Below are 18,311 nucleotides of genomic sequence, written 5' to 3' on the forward strand. Positions count from 1 at the left end.
CTCCTGAGAGTATGTTTATGTTTCTCATATGAAAATAGGGAATCTGAGGTTACTGTTGTGCTGGAAAAATGTCAAGACTCAATTGGCAATATCCCACTAAACCACAAGTTTGCAGGAGAAAAAAACAAAACCCTCACATTTTCAAAACCATGTCTGTATGCTTTTAAAGAAAATATATACAATCTTGGTCAAGTCTTGCTCGTATTATGGTGGTGGCAGTCCTGAAAATAATTGAAATGTGGAAATACTACTCCCATGCTGTTCGGTGAATGAAGGGGGAAACAAATCTTTATTATTCCAGAGTTCACATAATTTATAGGAACACTATTGTCTTTCCTCCCCCTTAACCCATGTCCCCTATTTCTTTCTTTTTCTTTTTTAAAAAAGCCCGATTTAGCTCTCAGATATGTTTTACTGTTTGAGGGAACATGTGTTTTACAGACTTGTCATATGAAAACAATTAAAAAGAGGAACTGGAGCAATAACAATAAGTCACGTAACCATGGTATGGTTAATCCCCAAAGTTTGACTATTAAACTGTTGCTTCTAGTGGATGTGAAACCAGATCTCATCATGCAGTGTTAGCTTTTTGGCAGCAATCTTTTATTGGGATGCAAAGGATTTTTATTTTTTTGTTCTTTTCTTTTTTCTAAAAAGGCTATTCATATCATATATTGTTGGCTCAGAAAACAGATTCTGTATCCAAATTGACTCTGTTCCAACAGGTTTTAGGTAGTGGAATGAGGATGGCCTGGATCTGTACAAATATGCTAAATTCTGAGTTGCAAAATCAGAGGTTTCTTGATGCCTCTTGACACATTTATTCACTATTTTATGAATGTGTTGCAAAACACACACTTCTGTGTACAATGAGTCAAGCATTTGACTAGGCTTGTGAAGGCAGCAGTGCATCAGTTCCCTTTATGAAGGTGCCAGTAGTAGAAGATGATCTCACTAACTACGTATGCTGCAGTTCAGCAAAAAGGAAAACGTAAAGTTATATTTTAAAATTTGACTTTTTGCATAGGGTCGTTCCACATGCCAATTCATTGTGGACTCAGTGCTGCTTTGTGTAGTGTTCTCATGACACCTTTAGAAAATCAAAATGCCACCCCTATGTTCCCCCTCCCATTTAATTTGCATTTAGTGTTTCAACAGGTTTTTTTAAAAAAAATTCTTTTCTACATTAATAGTAAATGGGGGAAAAATATGGGGCATCATTTTGATGAGGACAATGTTAAGAGGACACTGTGCAAAACATACATGCATGACAAGCACCAAGACCACAATTAATAGCTATATGGAAACATATATAGTATTAGGCAGCTAGAAATAATATCAAATCCTTAATTACCTTCGGTTTTCTTCCAGGATGAAAATATTTTCAGTGATTGAAATTTAGCTTTTTTAAAAATAATGATGTGGCTTTGAAATTTGTTACAAGTAATTGAACCAAAGAGCACAGTTGGTTTCATTCTATGTTCCTATTATTGCGCTTTGCCTCTGAGCTCTATCTGCTTTGGGAGATATAGGGTTGTGACATTTTAAACAAGCTGAATCAGAGAATCTTGTGAATTTGACTGATTTTAAATGCATAAGTCTTTTTCTTTTGGGGGAGGGGAGGTGGCTAAAGTATAGTTCAGTGTTGAATAAGTTTATGGAAACCCCCCACCCCTAGTATCTGTATGGGATTTCCCAGTGCAAGTCCCAATAAATAGTATTTCCCAGAGTGCCATAATCATGACTACTAAGGTCCTTGTTTAATTCTTACTTGTGTTTCTGACCACACTATTTTTCTTTTGTTCCCCTTCCTTTTCTCCCTCTAGCTGGCCTGCCATTTCTGATAATCGAAACAAGCACAATCCCACCCTATAAGCGGGGATTTTACTGTAATGATGAAAGCATTCGCTACCCTCTGAAAAGTGGAGAGACCATCAACGATGCTGTCCTTTGTGCTGCAGGCATTCTTATAGCCATACTTGCTGTAAGTAGGACAAAACGACTGCGGTTTTATTTCAGCTCCCTGTACTATAAAAATAAACACCCAGTACCAAACAACATGGCTATTTTTTTCTGTTCTGTTTTTGTTTTATTGATTTTTCATAAATAAAAGTTAGGATGTTGGTTAGTCAACATTAGTGGTTCTAAATACTTTGTTACTGAAAAACGTTGATGTCTTTATGGAATTAACCCAAACCAGATCATACCTTGAGCGGCAGCTCTTAAACTGAAAACTTCAAACAACTTATTATGGAATAGTTCCCTAAACCCACTGCAGCGGGGACCTGCCTTTTGTTTGTTAACCCATCAGGGTCATGTGCACTGCTGATAATACAGCATTGACAAGGATAAACTTTTGAAGGGAGGGGCTTGTAGATTCACTGGCTTTGACAAAATAGCTTTCAGTATAGCCACCACTCAAATCACACTGCAGACCAAATTAATCTGTATATGATATCCAGTGATAGAAATTAGCCAGGTGCCAGGTGCATTTTGTGACTGGCACAAGTTCAATTGGAAGCACATGGAGATCTCTGGATGCCAGTTTGGCGACTGACATCTTCATTTGGCTGGGCCCTCCAGCTTTCTTAAGCAGGTAAGCAGAAGAGCTCCTTTATTGTATTTATATCCCATCCTACAGGGTACAACTCCTCCTCAGTTAATCTGTACAACAGCTCTGTGAGGTAGGTTAAGAGGCTGTGACTGACTCCAAGGTCATGACTGAGTGGGGGATTTGAACCCAGGTCCTAGCCAGCACTCTAACCACCCCACCACATTGGCTTCCTAGAGTTCTTCTGCTGTGGGGCAGCTCTATAAATTATGTAAATAAATACAGGGAAAGCAAAATGTCGCTTAAAGAAGGATATGAAATATTTTCCTGGAAGCTTGAATTTGTTTTATACTGGATTGGTTTGTTTTGTTTTTGTTTGTTTTTTTTGATGTTTCAATGTGTTGTAAACCGCTTGGAGATTTATTCTTTAAAATGTAAAGTGGTGTAGAAATGAGATAATAATAAGAACCACAAGAATAGTAATAAACACCTTTGCTGGGGGGAGAATGGCACCTAGACATACCATTGTGGTGACCATAACCCAGACTTAAGGTGCCATTTGGCAACTAGCTTATATATCTGAGTTTCTAACACTGCACCCATCACATGCTTATCATGGTGTGAGTGGGGAGGCTGTGCTTGCTCCCACCAACGCCTTGGCCATGACCCTGGTGGTTTGGCCTTGCTGCTGACTATGCATTGCTCTGAAAGTTTGAAGCAGGCAGCCTGCTTACATGCGTATGCCCTGTGCATACTTTAGAATGCCTGAATGATCAGGACGGTAAATTGTGTGAAGATATACACCAGGTGCCATAGTTCAGGCAGGGTGAATGACGACAAGGCTGCACCAGGCAGTTAGAAATGCAGGGATGAGGCCACTGGAGCCTAACCCTGCTCTCCCAGTCCCTAAAATTAACTGTGTGGGCCATAATATCTGAAGAGGGCTCTTCAGCACAGATGTTGTGAATGACTGCTCCCTTCAGCGCCAGCCAGCAGGACCAATGGTCAGGGACAGCCAGAGTTGTGGCGTGCAACATCTGGAGAACACAACAGTTGTTAGGCAGTCTCTACTGTATGAAGAGCATGATTGGTTATCTAATCCAGAAGTGCGCTAGGAACAAACTCCGAGTTGGGGACAAAACGTTCCTTCCAAAACCATACAAGTCAGCCAAATCCCATAAATTTCATTGAACAACCAATGTAGGAGACATTTTCCAGCTCAGCAACTACGTGCTTGTTCGGCAAAAATTTAGCGTCTTGAAGGATTTGGTGTACATTGTCTGCATTCTGGTACGCTTTGTGGTATTTACATATCCCGTATTTCATGTTGGGTTGTGAAGTATGTTCTGCTTTGCAGCCAGCCACTGACTGCCTGGAAATGTTTTGCAGACAGTATTAGGTTCTGATATCTACTAAGGAGGCAGATTTTGAAAGGAAATTTGAAACTTGGGAGGCCGAAGGGAAGGGGCAATGTCTGTGTTCCCAGTATCCTTTGCATTAAGATAGATAATTCTGTTTGCATGTTCTTTTCCTTTGGATCTCTGAAACATTTTCTCATTATTGAAAAAGATGCTGCTTCATGTAGAGGGGGCAACTGGGTATTTCTTTGTCAGTAATTGGAGGCATATTCTCAGCCAAGGCTTATGAATGGAGGTTGCTCATATGATTGCATTGATGACCACTTTACAAACTGAGTAGTTCAGTTCAAATATGATGCCAAACTATGATTTGGTGCTAAGAAAACAAATCTAGAGGAACCTTATGTTTGTGTGTTGGGATGAAAACTGTGATTTGTTGTTACCTCCAGCCTGACAAACTCTCGTTTGTATTTTCTCTACAAACTAGGAATAAACCCTGGTTTGCATGGCAAGTCGAAGCTATGGTGTGGTTGTATCGGCAAACTATGGTTTGTTGAAAACAGGAAGTAACGAGGGAAGAGGAGGAGAGGGAGCAGCTGAACCTGAGGTTTCTTTTCCTAGCACTAAACCATGGTTTGGTACTACATTTGAAATTAGGCAAAGGGAAGATGGGTTGTACTTCTAAGTAAACCAAGAGTTTACACATAGTTTCCATGAAGGTCTGAATTACAGTTGGCTCGGGGAATGTAAGAGTGTTCCTGCCCCACAACACCTGCATTGGTGACCTTTCTGAGGTAAGAAGTGGGATTGAAAACTTGTTCAGCTGAATGCGACTGGGAGCCCTGCATGCTGAGTTGGATGCACCTCAGACCTTATTGCTGAAAGCAGGAACCTCAGGTAGAATGGGGGCAGGGGACTGGCACATGCAAGGATGTTGGGGAGGGGAAGGCTGGCACATGTTCCTCCTGCACACTCTCTCATGATTGGAATTTCCTTTTTATGCTGGAAATTATTATAACAATCTTATAGACTTATTGTTATTTGCAGAATAATTGTTTTAAACAGGTCTCAGATTTGTTAGCGTCTAGAGAGGAGACCATTCTTGAGCTTCCCAAATGAAGAGTGGGAATAATAATAAATGCCAGCAAGTATTTCAGTTGACAACTTCTCTTGTTTGAACATGGCCTACTCCTGCCAGTTGTAGGTTCTGACCTTCAGGACTTAGAGGACATTCTTCAAAATGCTAAGTTGTATAGCAGGCTAAGACCATACGTAAGGCCCGGCGTGTTAAGAAAAGTAAATTTCATCAGTCACATAATTTTAACATGCAGATCGCATATACTTTTGATTGTGACTTTTAGCCTAGCCCCACTCATTTCTCCCTCTTGTCTACAAGCCAAGTTCCTGCTGCTTCAAGTGATGTAAAATAAAATAAAAACAAAATGAAACACAATGACAGAGGGCAATCTATAGCAAAACCCTTGTTTGTAGCGTCCAAGAGTTTTGTGTGCTTGGGTTGGCCAACCATTGTGTTAGGTCTGCCCAACCTTTATGTGACTCCCCAACCCCCACATCCATTCTAGGTTTCTTTGCTTCACTGCTATTAAAACTTCCTCCTGCCATTATTTGTCAACAAAGTCTGTTCCTACTAAGTGCTCTATCAACTAAATAGCCCCAATAACCAGTTATTTTTGCATTCAAAGAGAAAATGAATAAACCTATAAACAAGAAGGAATTTTATCCTGCAGGGGAACTTTCCCATTATAGAAAAGCCATAAATGAAAGTGAAAAAGCTTTTCATTTCCATGTTATTGCCTAACATACCGTCATTTGGGCTCCTTGCAGAATCTGCTTCTGATCAGGAGCAAGCCAGTGGTGTGTATTATTAGTGCTGAAAATGTGGCTGGAAACATAATCAGCTGACTATATAATCCATCAACTTTCTAACACAAAATGGCAGGCTAATTAAAAACTGGGGGTGGGGGAGAGAGAAAGAAAACCCCGGCCACTCTGACGTAAAATAGCTGATTCTCTGCCATATTTGCAGCTTTCCCAACAAAAGCAAGCGGGTATGGAAAATACAAAACAATACAGCACTTTTATTGTGGAGGATTGCCAGTCTTATCAAGCATGCAAAGAAATGGATTTAGAATTTTTATTTTTTTTATTTATGATGGGAGAAGATAGAGAAAATTTGTCGTATTTTTAGTATTATATCAATAAATATACATGTAAAATTGCCACACACCAACTGCTACATCATGCAGGCATACATGCAGACCTAGAAACAACAAGAAAACACCACGCATGAAGTAAACGTTCACTTTCTCTCTATCAGAAGTGGGGAACTTCTGTCCCCCCCCAACATGTTTTTGGACTCCAACTTCCATCAGCACTAATCAGGATTGGTCAGGGGTGATGGGAGTTGTAGTCCAGCAACATCTGGAGGGGCACAACATCCTCATTCCTGTTCTATTCCATAATACTAACAATTTTCAGTTTATAAAGCTGTTTAAATCCATATATACCATACCATCTAGGAAAAGAGTTTTCCACCAGGTGGTGACCAGTGGTGAGATTTTAACTCTCATTCTGCACATACAGTACATATATTTCCCACCACCACCCAGAAGGCATGACTTAGATGCCAGGATTATTGTAGCACAACTGGAATTCACCCTAAATTCACTGAGTACTAATTATCCCCTTTAAATTTGATGTATTTGCTTTCCAAACACTCCATAGCTGGCATAAGGGCATTGGGGGACAATAAGCAAGACAATCATTTTCACACTGCTAACCCTTTATTTTATATAGTGTCATCAATAGACTCCCTCATCTAGAGCAAAAGGTCTAGGTCATGTTTTATGGGGCTTGCAAGGCCCACAAAGTTCTTGTTAAGTAAATACCAGAGGCTGTGACCTTTGTCTCCATCAGTACATGGGAGGATATGAATGCACAAGACCCTTGAGATACTAATTGCCTTAGGGGATTTTGCTTTCCAGACCTCCCCTAAATATTCCCAAATCTTACCCCACATTGTATTTCTTTTACTTTAGAAAATATGGCTTGGTTTGACCTTTCAGGACCTCATGTTATCCACAAGTCATGGCTGCAAACTTCTATGCAAACTTCTACTTACTGGCCATCTAGTAAAGTCTCACATTTGTGACTGATGGCCCTTCTCTCTGCACATTTCAGTAAATAAGCAATGCCTGGTCCCCTATTGGCATCTATACCCAACTTCGTCTCCTGTAAGAAAAGCTCATCTTGTACAAAGGAGACATGTGACCTTTTGCTACTTAAGAACACAAATCCTATGCATGCTTACATGGGAATGTATCCTGCTATACATAGTAGGACTTGTTTCTATGTAAACATGTATCTCCTCAATTATACAGAGCCTTTTCTGTTCTCTAAAGAGGTGAATTTCACCTTAGCAGAGGAAAAGGCACTACCAGTCCACCGTCAATTTGAACCAGTGACGTAGTTAAAGTGAAAGTTAGCCTACTTCCTCATGTCTCTCTTTGCATGCACTTGCATAGCCTCTTAAAAGTTTTGTTTAAAGCAAAAATAGAAACAGTTGCACTTAGTAGAGTCAAAACCAGTGCAAACAAAACAGAGAGAAGTGTGTTTAATTTATTTAAATCTCCCCATCCTATTAGATGCTGGGGGGGGGGATTTCACAGTAACTTGAAAATGAAGCATGGTTGGCGGTGGTCAGGAGAGATTGCAAGGGTGACTGAATAATAGAAACTAATTGCACAGAGACCTTTCAAGGATTTGATGAAAACGGATTTGCAGCCATGCTTTCCAAATACTGGGCCATTTTGCACTTTGTCCCTTACCAGCTTTGCTCCCCTTTAAGCGTTTCCAGCAGTTCACACCACATGCATACTACTTGCTGGAGACACAAGTCAGAAGAGGAGCTTAATATCTTTAAGACTTGTTTATTCAGGATGAAGTTTCAGCTTTTGCACATCTGTGCTGAATTAGTTGCTTGAGCTTTCTTTTCCCCCCTTTTTTTTTAATCAGGGACAGCGTTGCCAAAAGAACAAGTTTATCCTACTTCAGCTTCTCATTAAAGGTCCGGCCCTGATTTCAGCTAAAGCAGGATGGGTCATGGCTACACACTGTTGTGCTGGTGGGGGGCTGAAGTCTCCAATTTACAGTCTGCTACATCTGTGCAATTACCAGGACCACCAGCAGCGAGAGAAAATATTAATCCCTAGACTTTGTTGGCCCTGGTCAAAATATTCCCATGTCTATCTCCGGACAGGCATCTATGGTTTAAGAGACTCCATGTGTTCGGAATAAAATGGTGGAGCACTTATTGTTACGCTTTTTCCTTAATTCAGTTTGTTATGCTGACCCACGTTTGTATGGAGTGAAAGGCTCAACCACTGTAAAATGCAGATTTCCAGTTGTTGTTGTTTTGTTTTTACATTGATCATTTGCATCCACATCCCAGGACAGCTGGGAAGCATAGAATCTCCTCTGAAGCAGCTGAACACATGTGCATCTCCCTTATACATATTTGTACTTTTTGAATGTAGTGCTCCTACAGGCCACTTTTGCTTGTGCATATGTGGTGGAAATGCATTCCCAAGTGGCCACAAAAGCCACAGGGGATTTGTAAGAGACTCATCCTCCAGTAAATAAGCAACAGGGAAAAGAAACCGATGCTACGGTTGTCGGAGAGAGGCCCTGGCTGTAAATAACCATTAGAGGCCATCTGGCAAATTAATTGCGTTCTGCCAAAGGAGGAGATGCTGAGATTCAGATGCTTTTATTCGCCCCACATGCAAACGTAGACTCTGGCCGATCGCCTGCATTTGAAGATGGTCCAACAGTCAAGATAAGCCATCAGCTGTGCAGCACTTGTGTTCTCCAGGGCTTGCATGGGATTCTGGAACAGGTTAGCTCCTAAACCTAGACAGCCTGGGTGAAGCCCCAGGGACCGCAATATTAATTTCCGGTGGGGTGGGGGGAATGTGACAGTGCAGCTCTTGAGTATGTGCCGTTTTTCTGCCGACTAAACAAAAGAAACTAAACTAGCAAGCCCACACTTTTTCTAGACACTCTTCCATGAAGTAGCTATGAATGCTTGTAATTTCAGTGAATCCATGTCCCTTTCTCCTCTTTCCCATCCCCACCCAACTGTCTCATTCTACCTCCATTTCTGAATATGCCTTCAGTTTCAGGTTTTGCACCTTACAATACAAACCTTCCCAAACCAGGAAACCCAGTTTCCTGTAGCTTGTCTCCTCAGCCTTTAAACTTTGCAATTTTTTTGTCCTGTAAATTGGATTGCTTGCTACCCTCCAGGGTCTTCCTTTGCCTCACCCCCATAGGGTTCTAAGCAGAATACCCAGAATACTACACTTACAGCTTGTGGCACATTGTTAATAACACTTATTCTTGTAAATCTTATAATCAACAAAACAGACACCCCCCTTCTATGAAACATCTATAAGAGAGCTACCCATTTCCTTCTCTCTTTTGTGGATAAGCTTGCAAGGAAGCTGTTTGGTGGTGTGACATGAAAAGCAATCCTTTCTGAACCTTCTAAGCATCCTTATATTAGCATGTTGCCTGCATGCCATTTGTGGCTGGGCAACAATCTAGAAAAAACAAGAATACACAATCCCCCAGAAGCATTACAATATAAAAATTTGTGTTTCCATATCTAGTGAAGCAGGCTTTGTTGCTCTTAATAGTTATTTCCTTGTTTTGCTTCATTAGTATATTAAGCTAAATAGATTTATAGATTCATTTTAGTGATAGTTGGTACACAAAGACTTTGTGGTGAAGGGGAGAAAAGTAAATTAGAAAGAATTTGTGTGTGTGTCTGTAATTGGCAATGTTTCCATGTTGAGAGTAATATTACTGGCTGTTTTAGAGATTGATTTGCATGAAGGCATTTTTCTGGCCATTGAATGTGTATATTCTTCTATTGGCCAGAATAAAAAAACATGTAGAGGGAAAGGAACCTATTTTATTACAGAGGTATAAAAACAGTGAAGTAATTAATAAAATCCTAAAAATGTAAAACCAGAGCTCAAAAAATCTACTTGGGTAACGTGACAAAGAACAATTTAAGCTTTTTGCCTCTTTCCTGGAGGTGTGACATTTGGAATTGATTTCACAGCCTGATTTTCATTAAACTGCCTTTAAAAGCTTGAGATTATAAGAAGCCAGGAAACCAAGTTCATAATGATGATTGATAGCATTAGTGTCAAGTCTAGAACATTCTCTCTAGATGTAGCACAGGAAATACTTACAGTGTATGGTTCAAGGGTTCTTGGGTCGTGCTCCCAGAAACATGCTGCATTGTAGGAAGAGCAACAGAAAAGTGTGTGCAGGTATGAACTGTGTTTCCCACAATTTTAAGAAATTATAACGAGAACCATTTTGCACTTTATGGGAGCATGCAGTCAAGCAAGGAGCTACAGCTAATCCTGGAATCTGGCCAATTGTACCTATGTTGATCACATGCGAAAGGTGTACATTTAGACAATTTAGGATGACATCTAAAATGTGATAGCTGAAGCAGAAAATGTCTACTTATTCCCACCCTCAGCAACCTAGAAAAGGGTAAAGCAACCCAGTTTCTTCCTTGCTCACTGACTAGTGCCCTGCACACAACCTGGGATAACTGGTCCTGTAGCAGTCAGCCACTTATGACCCTCCTTTTCCCCCTTTGAATGATCCCAGTGGAGTCACAACAGAAATAAGCTTGCTATCTGTGAGATCCACAAAACTGTTTGCTCCATCTACCAGAATCCCATGCTTAACAAGTTGAGGAACACTGATGTATTGGAGAGCAACCTCTGCTCCCCCAGGAATGTATATGCAATTCCAACCTACCTCACCTAAGAGTTGAGAAGGAGCCTAATCTTCCATCCGTCCAGAGGTTAAATGAGAAACTTGGCTCTGAAAAGTGTGATATAAATTAACAAAATATTATTGGACAGTGGCCAGACATAGACACATCAAAGAAGTGTTTCAGTTAAACACGCCGTAAACTTTGTATGAGAAATCGGGTTGGCGAAAACGGAACTCCACAGCGCTGTCTGGTGTCACCATGTTATAATGCATATACAACACATATAAAGCACTTTTTCTTTGCCAGTATAGCTGAGACTAATGTTTCAAAGATCATACTTGGCTAAGAGGGAAATCTAAACCCATGGTCACCAGTGACAGGGTTTAATGGAGCATCATGGTCACCACTGCACCACAGCCCTATCACTTGTGCTGACCAGGAGCAAAGAACCACCACCCCACCTCAAAAAAATGTTTTATTGCTGTGCCAGCTCTCAGGCTAATACAACAAATTGGGCCTGTTGCTGTCACGTGATGGCACCAGGACTGGCTCTCCCAACCCCTCATGATGTGTTTGTCCCAAAGAAGCCATGAATGTCAGTCAAAGAGGAAAACCTTGGTCTCCGCTTGTGGTTTATCTGGAGAGAAACTACGAGACTGGCATCAGGTGACACAAGCTAGACCATAGCTTGCTTCCCAGGAAGATTGGGGAAGAAGCAAAGCATCTGTGATTTCAGGAGTTTATTTTAACTGTGGTTTAATGTGACATGTGAACTAGCTCTGTTTAAATAGAGAGAGGGGAAAGTGCCTTTGTAGTGACTTCCTTTTCAAAAACATGTGAATTGGCCCAGGTGTCTTGCATTGCTTAAGGTTTTGCTGCAATTACTAGAGCAGAATTTTTAGAGCTCTCCGTTCAGGTGACAGACTTGGAAAAGCTCAGCTTAGGAACTGTTGTGCTTGTGGAATTACCTGCTATTTTTGGCTACACCTGCAGCTTATTTCCAGCTTTGTCTGAGGTGCAATTGCCCAATGACCCATATATATAAAGATGCCAAAAGCACCCACATCACTTAGATTTGATTCTTTTCCTTTGGTGTTTAGAACTAGATAGGATCGTCCAAGGAAAGCAGCTAGACAAGTTCTTTCTAATGATATCACTGGGCTTGTCATCATTGCCTGTAAGCTAAGGCATGGAATAACAGTTACTATGATTGCTCTCGTTTTGCAGCCTTTGCAATTGTAAGAGATTCCCCCAAAGCCTTCTGATTTATTATTGCATTCCAAGTTGTACTTATAAGATAGTCTCTAGTAATAACTTTGGGACGTGTAAATTGTTTGGGGAATGTTGTCTGTCTCTATACTAATAAGTACCTTCCTTGTCATTTTGGCTGCATTCACAGGGGAGTTACTAGGTGCCATTTGAATGTTTTTCTCAAATAAAGACCCTAAATAATTACCGGGGGGAAGAGGAGGGAATCACACAAACTTGGCCCAGCATAACAAAGCAAGCCCATGAACTTTAGCAAGCTGACGAAATGGAACGCAAGTGTATACCGGTATGTTGCGCCCATTTCAACAGTGGGTGGAGACGGAGAGGCGCCATAATCCTCTGTCTCCCCCAGATTAATCATACAGTGAAGTGGGATTGTTTCTGAGGGGAAAAATGGGATATCTAAAAAAGCTACACCTGTACGCTCTGTTCTGATAAAATTGTATTGACATGTGGCCTGCTCATGAAGGATGCACAATTTCTTATCTTAAACATATACGTATCTTTCCCTTACAGATCATAATAGGAGAGTTTTATCGGATCCATTGTTTAAAGGAAACATCCCGATCCTTCATCCAGAACCCCTATGTGGCAGCTCTGTACAAGCAAGTGGGTTGCTTTGCCTTTGGATGTGCCATCAGCCAGTCTTTCACAGACATCGCCAAAGTGTCTGTTGGACGTTTGAGGCCCAATTTTATTGCGGTTTGCCGGCCGAATTTTACACTAATCAACTGCTCTCAGGGTTATATCCAAGAGTACCAGTGCTTTAATGATGACGAAAGCAAAGTTCAGGAAGCCAGGTGAGAACTTTTTCTCTCTCTTTCCAATGGAAATAGTGTGTTGTGACTTGAATAAAAATGATACCCTTGTTTGCCTACATAATCACCTTGAAAAATGGCAGAGGAACCTGAATGAATGAGCAAGCGGTTGACTTTCTCAACCGTAAATTTAAAGACGTAATAGCTCTCCTTTAGTCTTGATACCTCCATGCAAGTTTGCAAGTCATTTGTCCAATTTTGATTCCTTTGCACTGGGTGTAGTAATATCACTGTAAGTCCTGTTTCAATGGTAGATTTGCAAGTATATTTCCTTAAACAAACAATGGATAATTGTCCAAGGGAAGAACGTAAGAATGGAAAGGTGAGAAAGATTATAAAAAGCTGCTGGGTGGTGGTGGGGGGGGGACAACTAAAAGAATTTGATACACTTAACTTTATAAAAATCACTGCTGCTTACAAAGGAAGCATTTTTTGAGGAAGGTGTAACTTAACTCAGATAAGCTATGTAGCCTTGTAGCAAATATCTGAGTCCACTTATAAAGATAAGCACCTATACTTTTGTCACTAATAACAAAACAAAACAAAAAAAGTAAAGGAATTTCAGAAAACTTTCCATATCAAGAAAGACAGATTAAATCATAACTTTTTTTAAAAAACTTGCTGTTCCAAACTGCCTCAAGAAGATAGGCGAGACCAACTGATTATGCACTAGGAGATGGTAAAACCTGCTACGTAAGTGCCCTGGGCCGCATGGCTGCATGCCAGAATTTTATTTAAAATTGCCATCTCTATGAGTATATATGTGTAGGGAGGAGGAGACATCTTAGAGACATATAAATAAGTAAATATAGACAGGCAGTGTGGACTGTTTAATTTCATATCCTTAAGTAATTTTAAACTGCTGTTCCTGTTTTCGTATTTTAGGGGTTGAGAGTTAAACTTGATTTTATTGATGACTGTGCAAAGGTGTTGTACAGAAAACCAAAGTATTTGGCCATTTGCTCCAGTAACAGGTGTGCTACTTTGCTTCTTTTGTTTTGCAGGAAATCATTCTTTTCTGGACATGCTTCCTTCTCCCTCTATACCATGCTTTATTTGGTGGTAAGTAGGAGGTCATGTATCTTTAAGAAATCATGTTTTATCAATGTTTCTTAAGGCAGTGTGAGAAATGAGTGAATGCTTATGCTGGGCCAAAGTTTTCAGCCCAGCTTTGTTTTTTGACATTACATTGGGTGGTAGTGTTCAGGTGACAGCCCCCGCCCCAGACCAAAGAAATCAAATTATACACACACACACACACACACACACACGTGTGTGTGTGTGTGTGTGTGTGTGTATGTATATGTATGGGGGCAATTCTAAGAGCTTTTTTGTACATCTGGCCATTTGGCTTACCTTAATGAAAGGTGACTGAGAGGTTTTAAAAATTTCTTTTTCTTTTCTTTTTTCTCTTTAAACCCCTTTCCCCAAAATGTGAAAATTGCTGGGCCAAATACTACTGCCCAACATTACCATAAACCATGGTTAATGAACAGGGCTGTCTTAAGCATATGTGGCGCCGGGCTGCAAAGATCTGCCCGGCGTCCCACCCCCCAGGTTGCTCAGTCCCCAGCACGCAGGAGGGCGGAGCTGGCCGGTCACCTCAGCATCTCTCTGGCTTGGTCGCCCTGAAACCCGTGGTGCAGAGCCTCCCGCAGCAGAAGAGCCCGCCATGGTGCTCCGACCAATGGACGGGCTCTTCCCTGGACTCAACTCTCGGGCCCCGGACTCTCAGCCTGGCACCCCTGAGAGCCCAGTGCCTGGGTGCCCTGCACCCCCAGTGCCTATAGGTAAGACGGCCCTGTTTATGAAGGTAGCAATGTGTATTGAATGTGCATCAGAGAGTAACATCAGACATCAGCCTGATTTGTTCCTCATCTTCGAGTTGGGAATTATGACCTATGGAATAGGATTATGACCTATAAAACAGGTGTGCTGCAGAGGCATTTGGATGCTGTGGTTTCAAGAAGTTGGCGTGAACAGCCGTAGCTGAGAGCTAGGCAGAACATCTGCCTTGCAAGCAGAGGGGACCAAATTGAATTCCCCAGCCTCTCTAGGTACAGTTGGAAAAGACTCCTAGGCAGTGTAAGCAATAATGAGCTAGATAGACCAGCACTTTCTTGTTTCTTTGCAATGTTTATCCTGCCAAAAAAGAACCACATCTGCATTACTTGTTTCGATCTCAGTTTCACTAGAAAAAGCAAGAGCAAGCAAAGCTCAAGGAATGTAAGCCTGCGTGTATTTCATTTTGCCAAGCAACATAATTGAGATAATGTTAGGCTGCTTTATTTATCATTTACCTACATTGATTCAAAATCATAATTATCTGTTTCATTAGTTTTTTTAAAAAAGTAATCTGCTTTCTGAGTAGCTCTTCAGGAAGCAGGGCAGGTGGACTTACTAGCCCACATAGTTTCATCCAAAACTATGGGGCTGGTCTTGTTTTTCTTTGTCAATGAAAAATGGCTCTGCCCTTCCTTTCCTCAGCTTGTTATGCCAGAGTATTTCCTGACTGTAGCTGCTGGAAGCATGCTTGATAGAGCTTGTGAAAAGAGCACGGCACAGGTCAATTATGGGTGGAACTACCCTAAGCTCTTTGGAAGGAAAAGGGAGAGAGATTTAGGGAGTGATTTGTGGTAAATGTAATTAAGGGAAAGCTTTTTCTTCTTCTGAGACTATTTCAAAAGATCTGTGGGCCCTGAATCTCCTGTAACCTTAGATATGAAATTTGGGGGCAGGTGGGGGAGGAGAACCCAGACCTGAACTTATAAAAACATTAAACATAAGTAGATATATATGTGTAGGCTTTCTGCAACACAATTCCTTCTCTTTGCTGCCCCAAAAGATAAATTAACACACAGCTCCCTGCTGTTTCCCCTCCCCTTTCCCTTTTACTCTTTATGATGGAAGCAGCCTCCATAATTTAATTACCATGCCTTTCAGACTGTTTAGGAGTCTGCATGAATTTATTTCCCCATATTTTTCTCTCACTTTTCTTTAAATGTTTCAAAGTTATTCCGTAAACATTTACACCATTTCCTCTCAGTGATGGTAAAATAACATTGCCAGTGAACTGGAGGCGGGTAGATTTGCAACATGAAAAAGGCTAAAGCTCATTTTTTGTCCCCCCCTTCCTCCTTCTTAAAAAAAATATAAGAATAATCATAGCAGTAGTGAGTGAGTGTGTGTCCTTTGGTTATAGCAATGGAGCTGGTCTCAAGGACTTCAGAATAAATGATTTGTTTTACCTATCACCACTTCCATTTGCCATGAAATGGTTCCACCATTTCCCACCCTATATGTCTACACCCTGCTAAACTCTCCAGGACCTCTTTAGAGGCCATTTATGTTCACTGATTTTAAACTTGGAGGAACAGTATGAAGACCTTCTGTACTGTTTGGACTGAGGTGAAAACAAAATGGTGATTATATGGCACTATATAGTGTAATAACCAAAGCAATTAATGGAGAATTCACAAAATGGTAGACTTATATTAATGTATTGGACTGAGCTGAATGTTCTGCAGCAGGGGAGCCTATTCTGTGGCCCTGCAAATCTTGTTGGACTACAACTTCCAGTAATCCCAAACAACATGGCCGGTAGTCCGAGATAATGGCAGTTGCAGGACAACAGTAATCTAACCTAGAAGGTGCTCTGGTAAGATCTAGCTTAGATTACTGCAATGCCTTATACACGGGGCTGCCTTTGAAGATAGTTCAGAACTGCAGCCAGTGTAGATTTCACCAGCCAAATTGTTGAAGGGGGGGAGTAGGATGTTTGGTCATATAACACCAATCCTGATCCACCTTCATTCACTGCCAGTTACTTTCTACACTCAATTCAGAGTGCTGGTTTAGACCTACAAAGCCTTACGCAGCTCATGACCCAAATACCTTCTGGACCACATCTCCCCATATGAACCTATCTGGACCCAGCCAACATCATCTTGAGTCCCTTCTTTGTGCCCCTACTCCGAGCAAAGAGTGGCTAGACAAGAACAAGTCTTTTTTGTGGTCGCTCCCCAATTGTGGAATGCTCTCCTCAGAGATATTACACTTGGCACTGTCATTATATGCATTTAGCACCTGAGGGTGTTGAGGTGAAGGGACATAGCATCTTTTGTGCTATGCTCCATTCACAGTGCTACTCAATTGCTTATTTGGCACCATTTCCCCCCTCCCCCAATGTATTCAGTGAGAATTAGCTAGTTGGTGATGTCATTCAGGACAAACAAATCTAACACAGATTTTTATTTTTTTTAAAAAATGTCCTCACTCTGAATTTGCTTCACTGGTAATATCATCACATAGTCAATTCTCACTGGCTAAATGGCAGCTTCACTGCTCCATTAGAGGATGGCTGATACGAGAGCAAGTGCCATTGGGATTGTGAAGAGTCCCCCCCTTTTTTTCTGAGTGTATTGTGACCTGAGGAGATAGGATGGGCACCACATCTGCCCAAAATGTACTTGGAAGAGGCTCTTTTTATGTTTGGCTGTACAGTGGTACCTCCGGTTAAGTACTTAATTCATTCCGGAGGTCTGTTCTTAACCTGAAACTATTCTTAACCTTTAGCTAATGGGGCCTCCTGCTGCCGCCGCGCCGCCAGAGCACCATTTCTGTTCTCATCCTGAAGCAAAGTTCTTAACCCGAGGTACTATTTCTGGGTTAGCGGAGTCTGTAACCTGAAGCGTATGTAACCTGAAGCATATGTAACCCGAGGTACCACTGTACTGGGAAGAGGCACTTGTCAGGGGAGAGCATGGCAGTCCTGAGTACATTTGGGGGTTTCTGCAATCATTTAAACACTTTTCACTCTCCTTCCACCAAATAACGGTCAAAGAAAAGGAGGGGTGCAGGCAATAGGGGGAAAGGTGTTCGTGAAATGTGCCCAGCTAGTTTGGCTCATAAATGTTCAAATTTGATCCTTGGAAATGGTTGCTGCAGAAAGTAGGAGGCTAGAATGTGGCAGGGAGCTCCCCAAACATTCAGAGAAGTCACCTTTGACTTAGATGAGTCACTATTAGTTTTGGATTCATTAAAGAAAATGGCATGTACAGACAAGCATGTAATTTCTGCAAAACTGGAGGCTGTCTGTGTGAGTTTCAACTTACTGAAAATTGGACTCTTTCTCTGCCCCTACCGCTGTACACTACTGCCCCCACCCAGGCAATTGCTGATTCTGAACCTGCAGAGAAGCAATTTTACAGGCTTTGTGGGCCTGGCACACCGTATCATAAAAACCTGCTCTGCTGCTTTCGTACAAAAAACAAAATGAAAACCACCTTGAAGTGCTGACTAATGTCAAACTCTCCCACAAGGTGCTAATTTTCCTCTACTCTCATTTGACTTCAGGTAGAAGAAGCTGTCACGGTTGATCCAGTTTTGCCTGTAGGGTTCTCTCTCTTGCACTCCAGTCCTGTAGGGAGTGGATCTTCATTAAATTTGTCAGGGTTGCATTTTTTTGGATCCTACAAGTTCAGCAT

General features: G+C 41.3%; 1 protein-coding gene across 1 annotated transcript in view; it reads left to right on the plus strand.

Annotated features, from left to right (window-relative positions):
* The window catches only part of PLPP3 (phospholipid phosphatase 3), a 63,075-nt gene that overhangs the window by 32,473 nt on the left and 12,291 nt on the right, over nucleotides 1-18,311 (plus strand). Inside the window, exons 2-4 of the mRNA XM_053392314.1 lie at nucleotides 1,827-1,984; nucleotides 12,524-12,807; nucleotides 13,830-13,887. Coding sequence (XP_053248289.1) covers nucleotides 1,827-1,984; nucleotides 12,524-12,807; nucleotides 13,830-13,887 — 500 coding nt within the window. The remainder of the gene's footprint in view (nucleotides 1-1,826; nucleotides 1,985-12,523; nucleotides 12,808-13,829; nucleotides 13,888-18,311) is intronic.

This window comes from Podarcis raffonei, chromosome 6 (assembly GCF_027172205.1).
Source record: "Podarcis raffonei isolate rPodRaf1 chromosome 6, rPodRaf1.pri, whole genome shotgun sequence".
Classification (NCBI taxonomy): domain Eukaryota; kingdom Metazoa; phylum Chordata; class Lepidosauria; order Squamata; family Lacertidae; genus Podarcis; species Podarcis raffonei.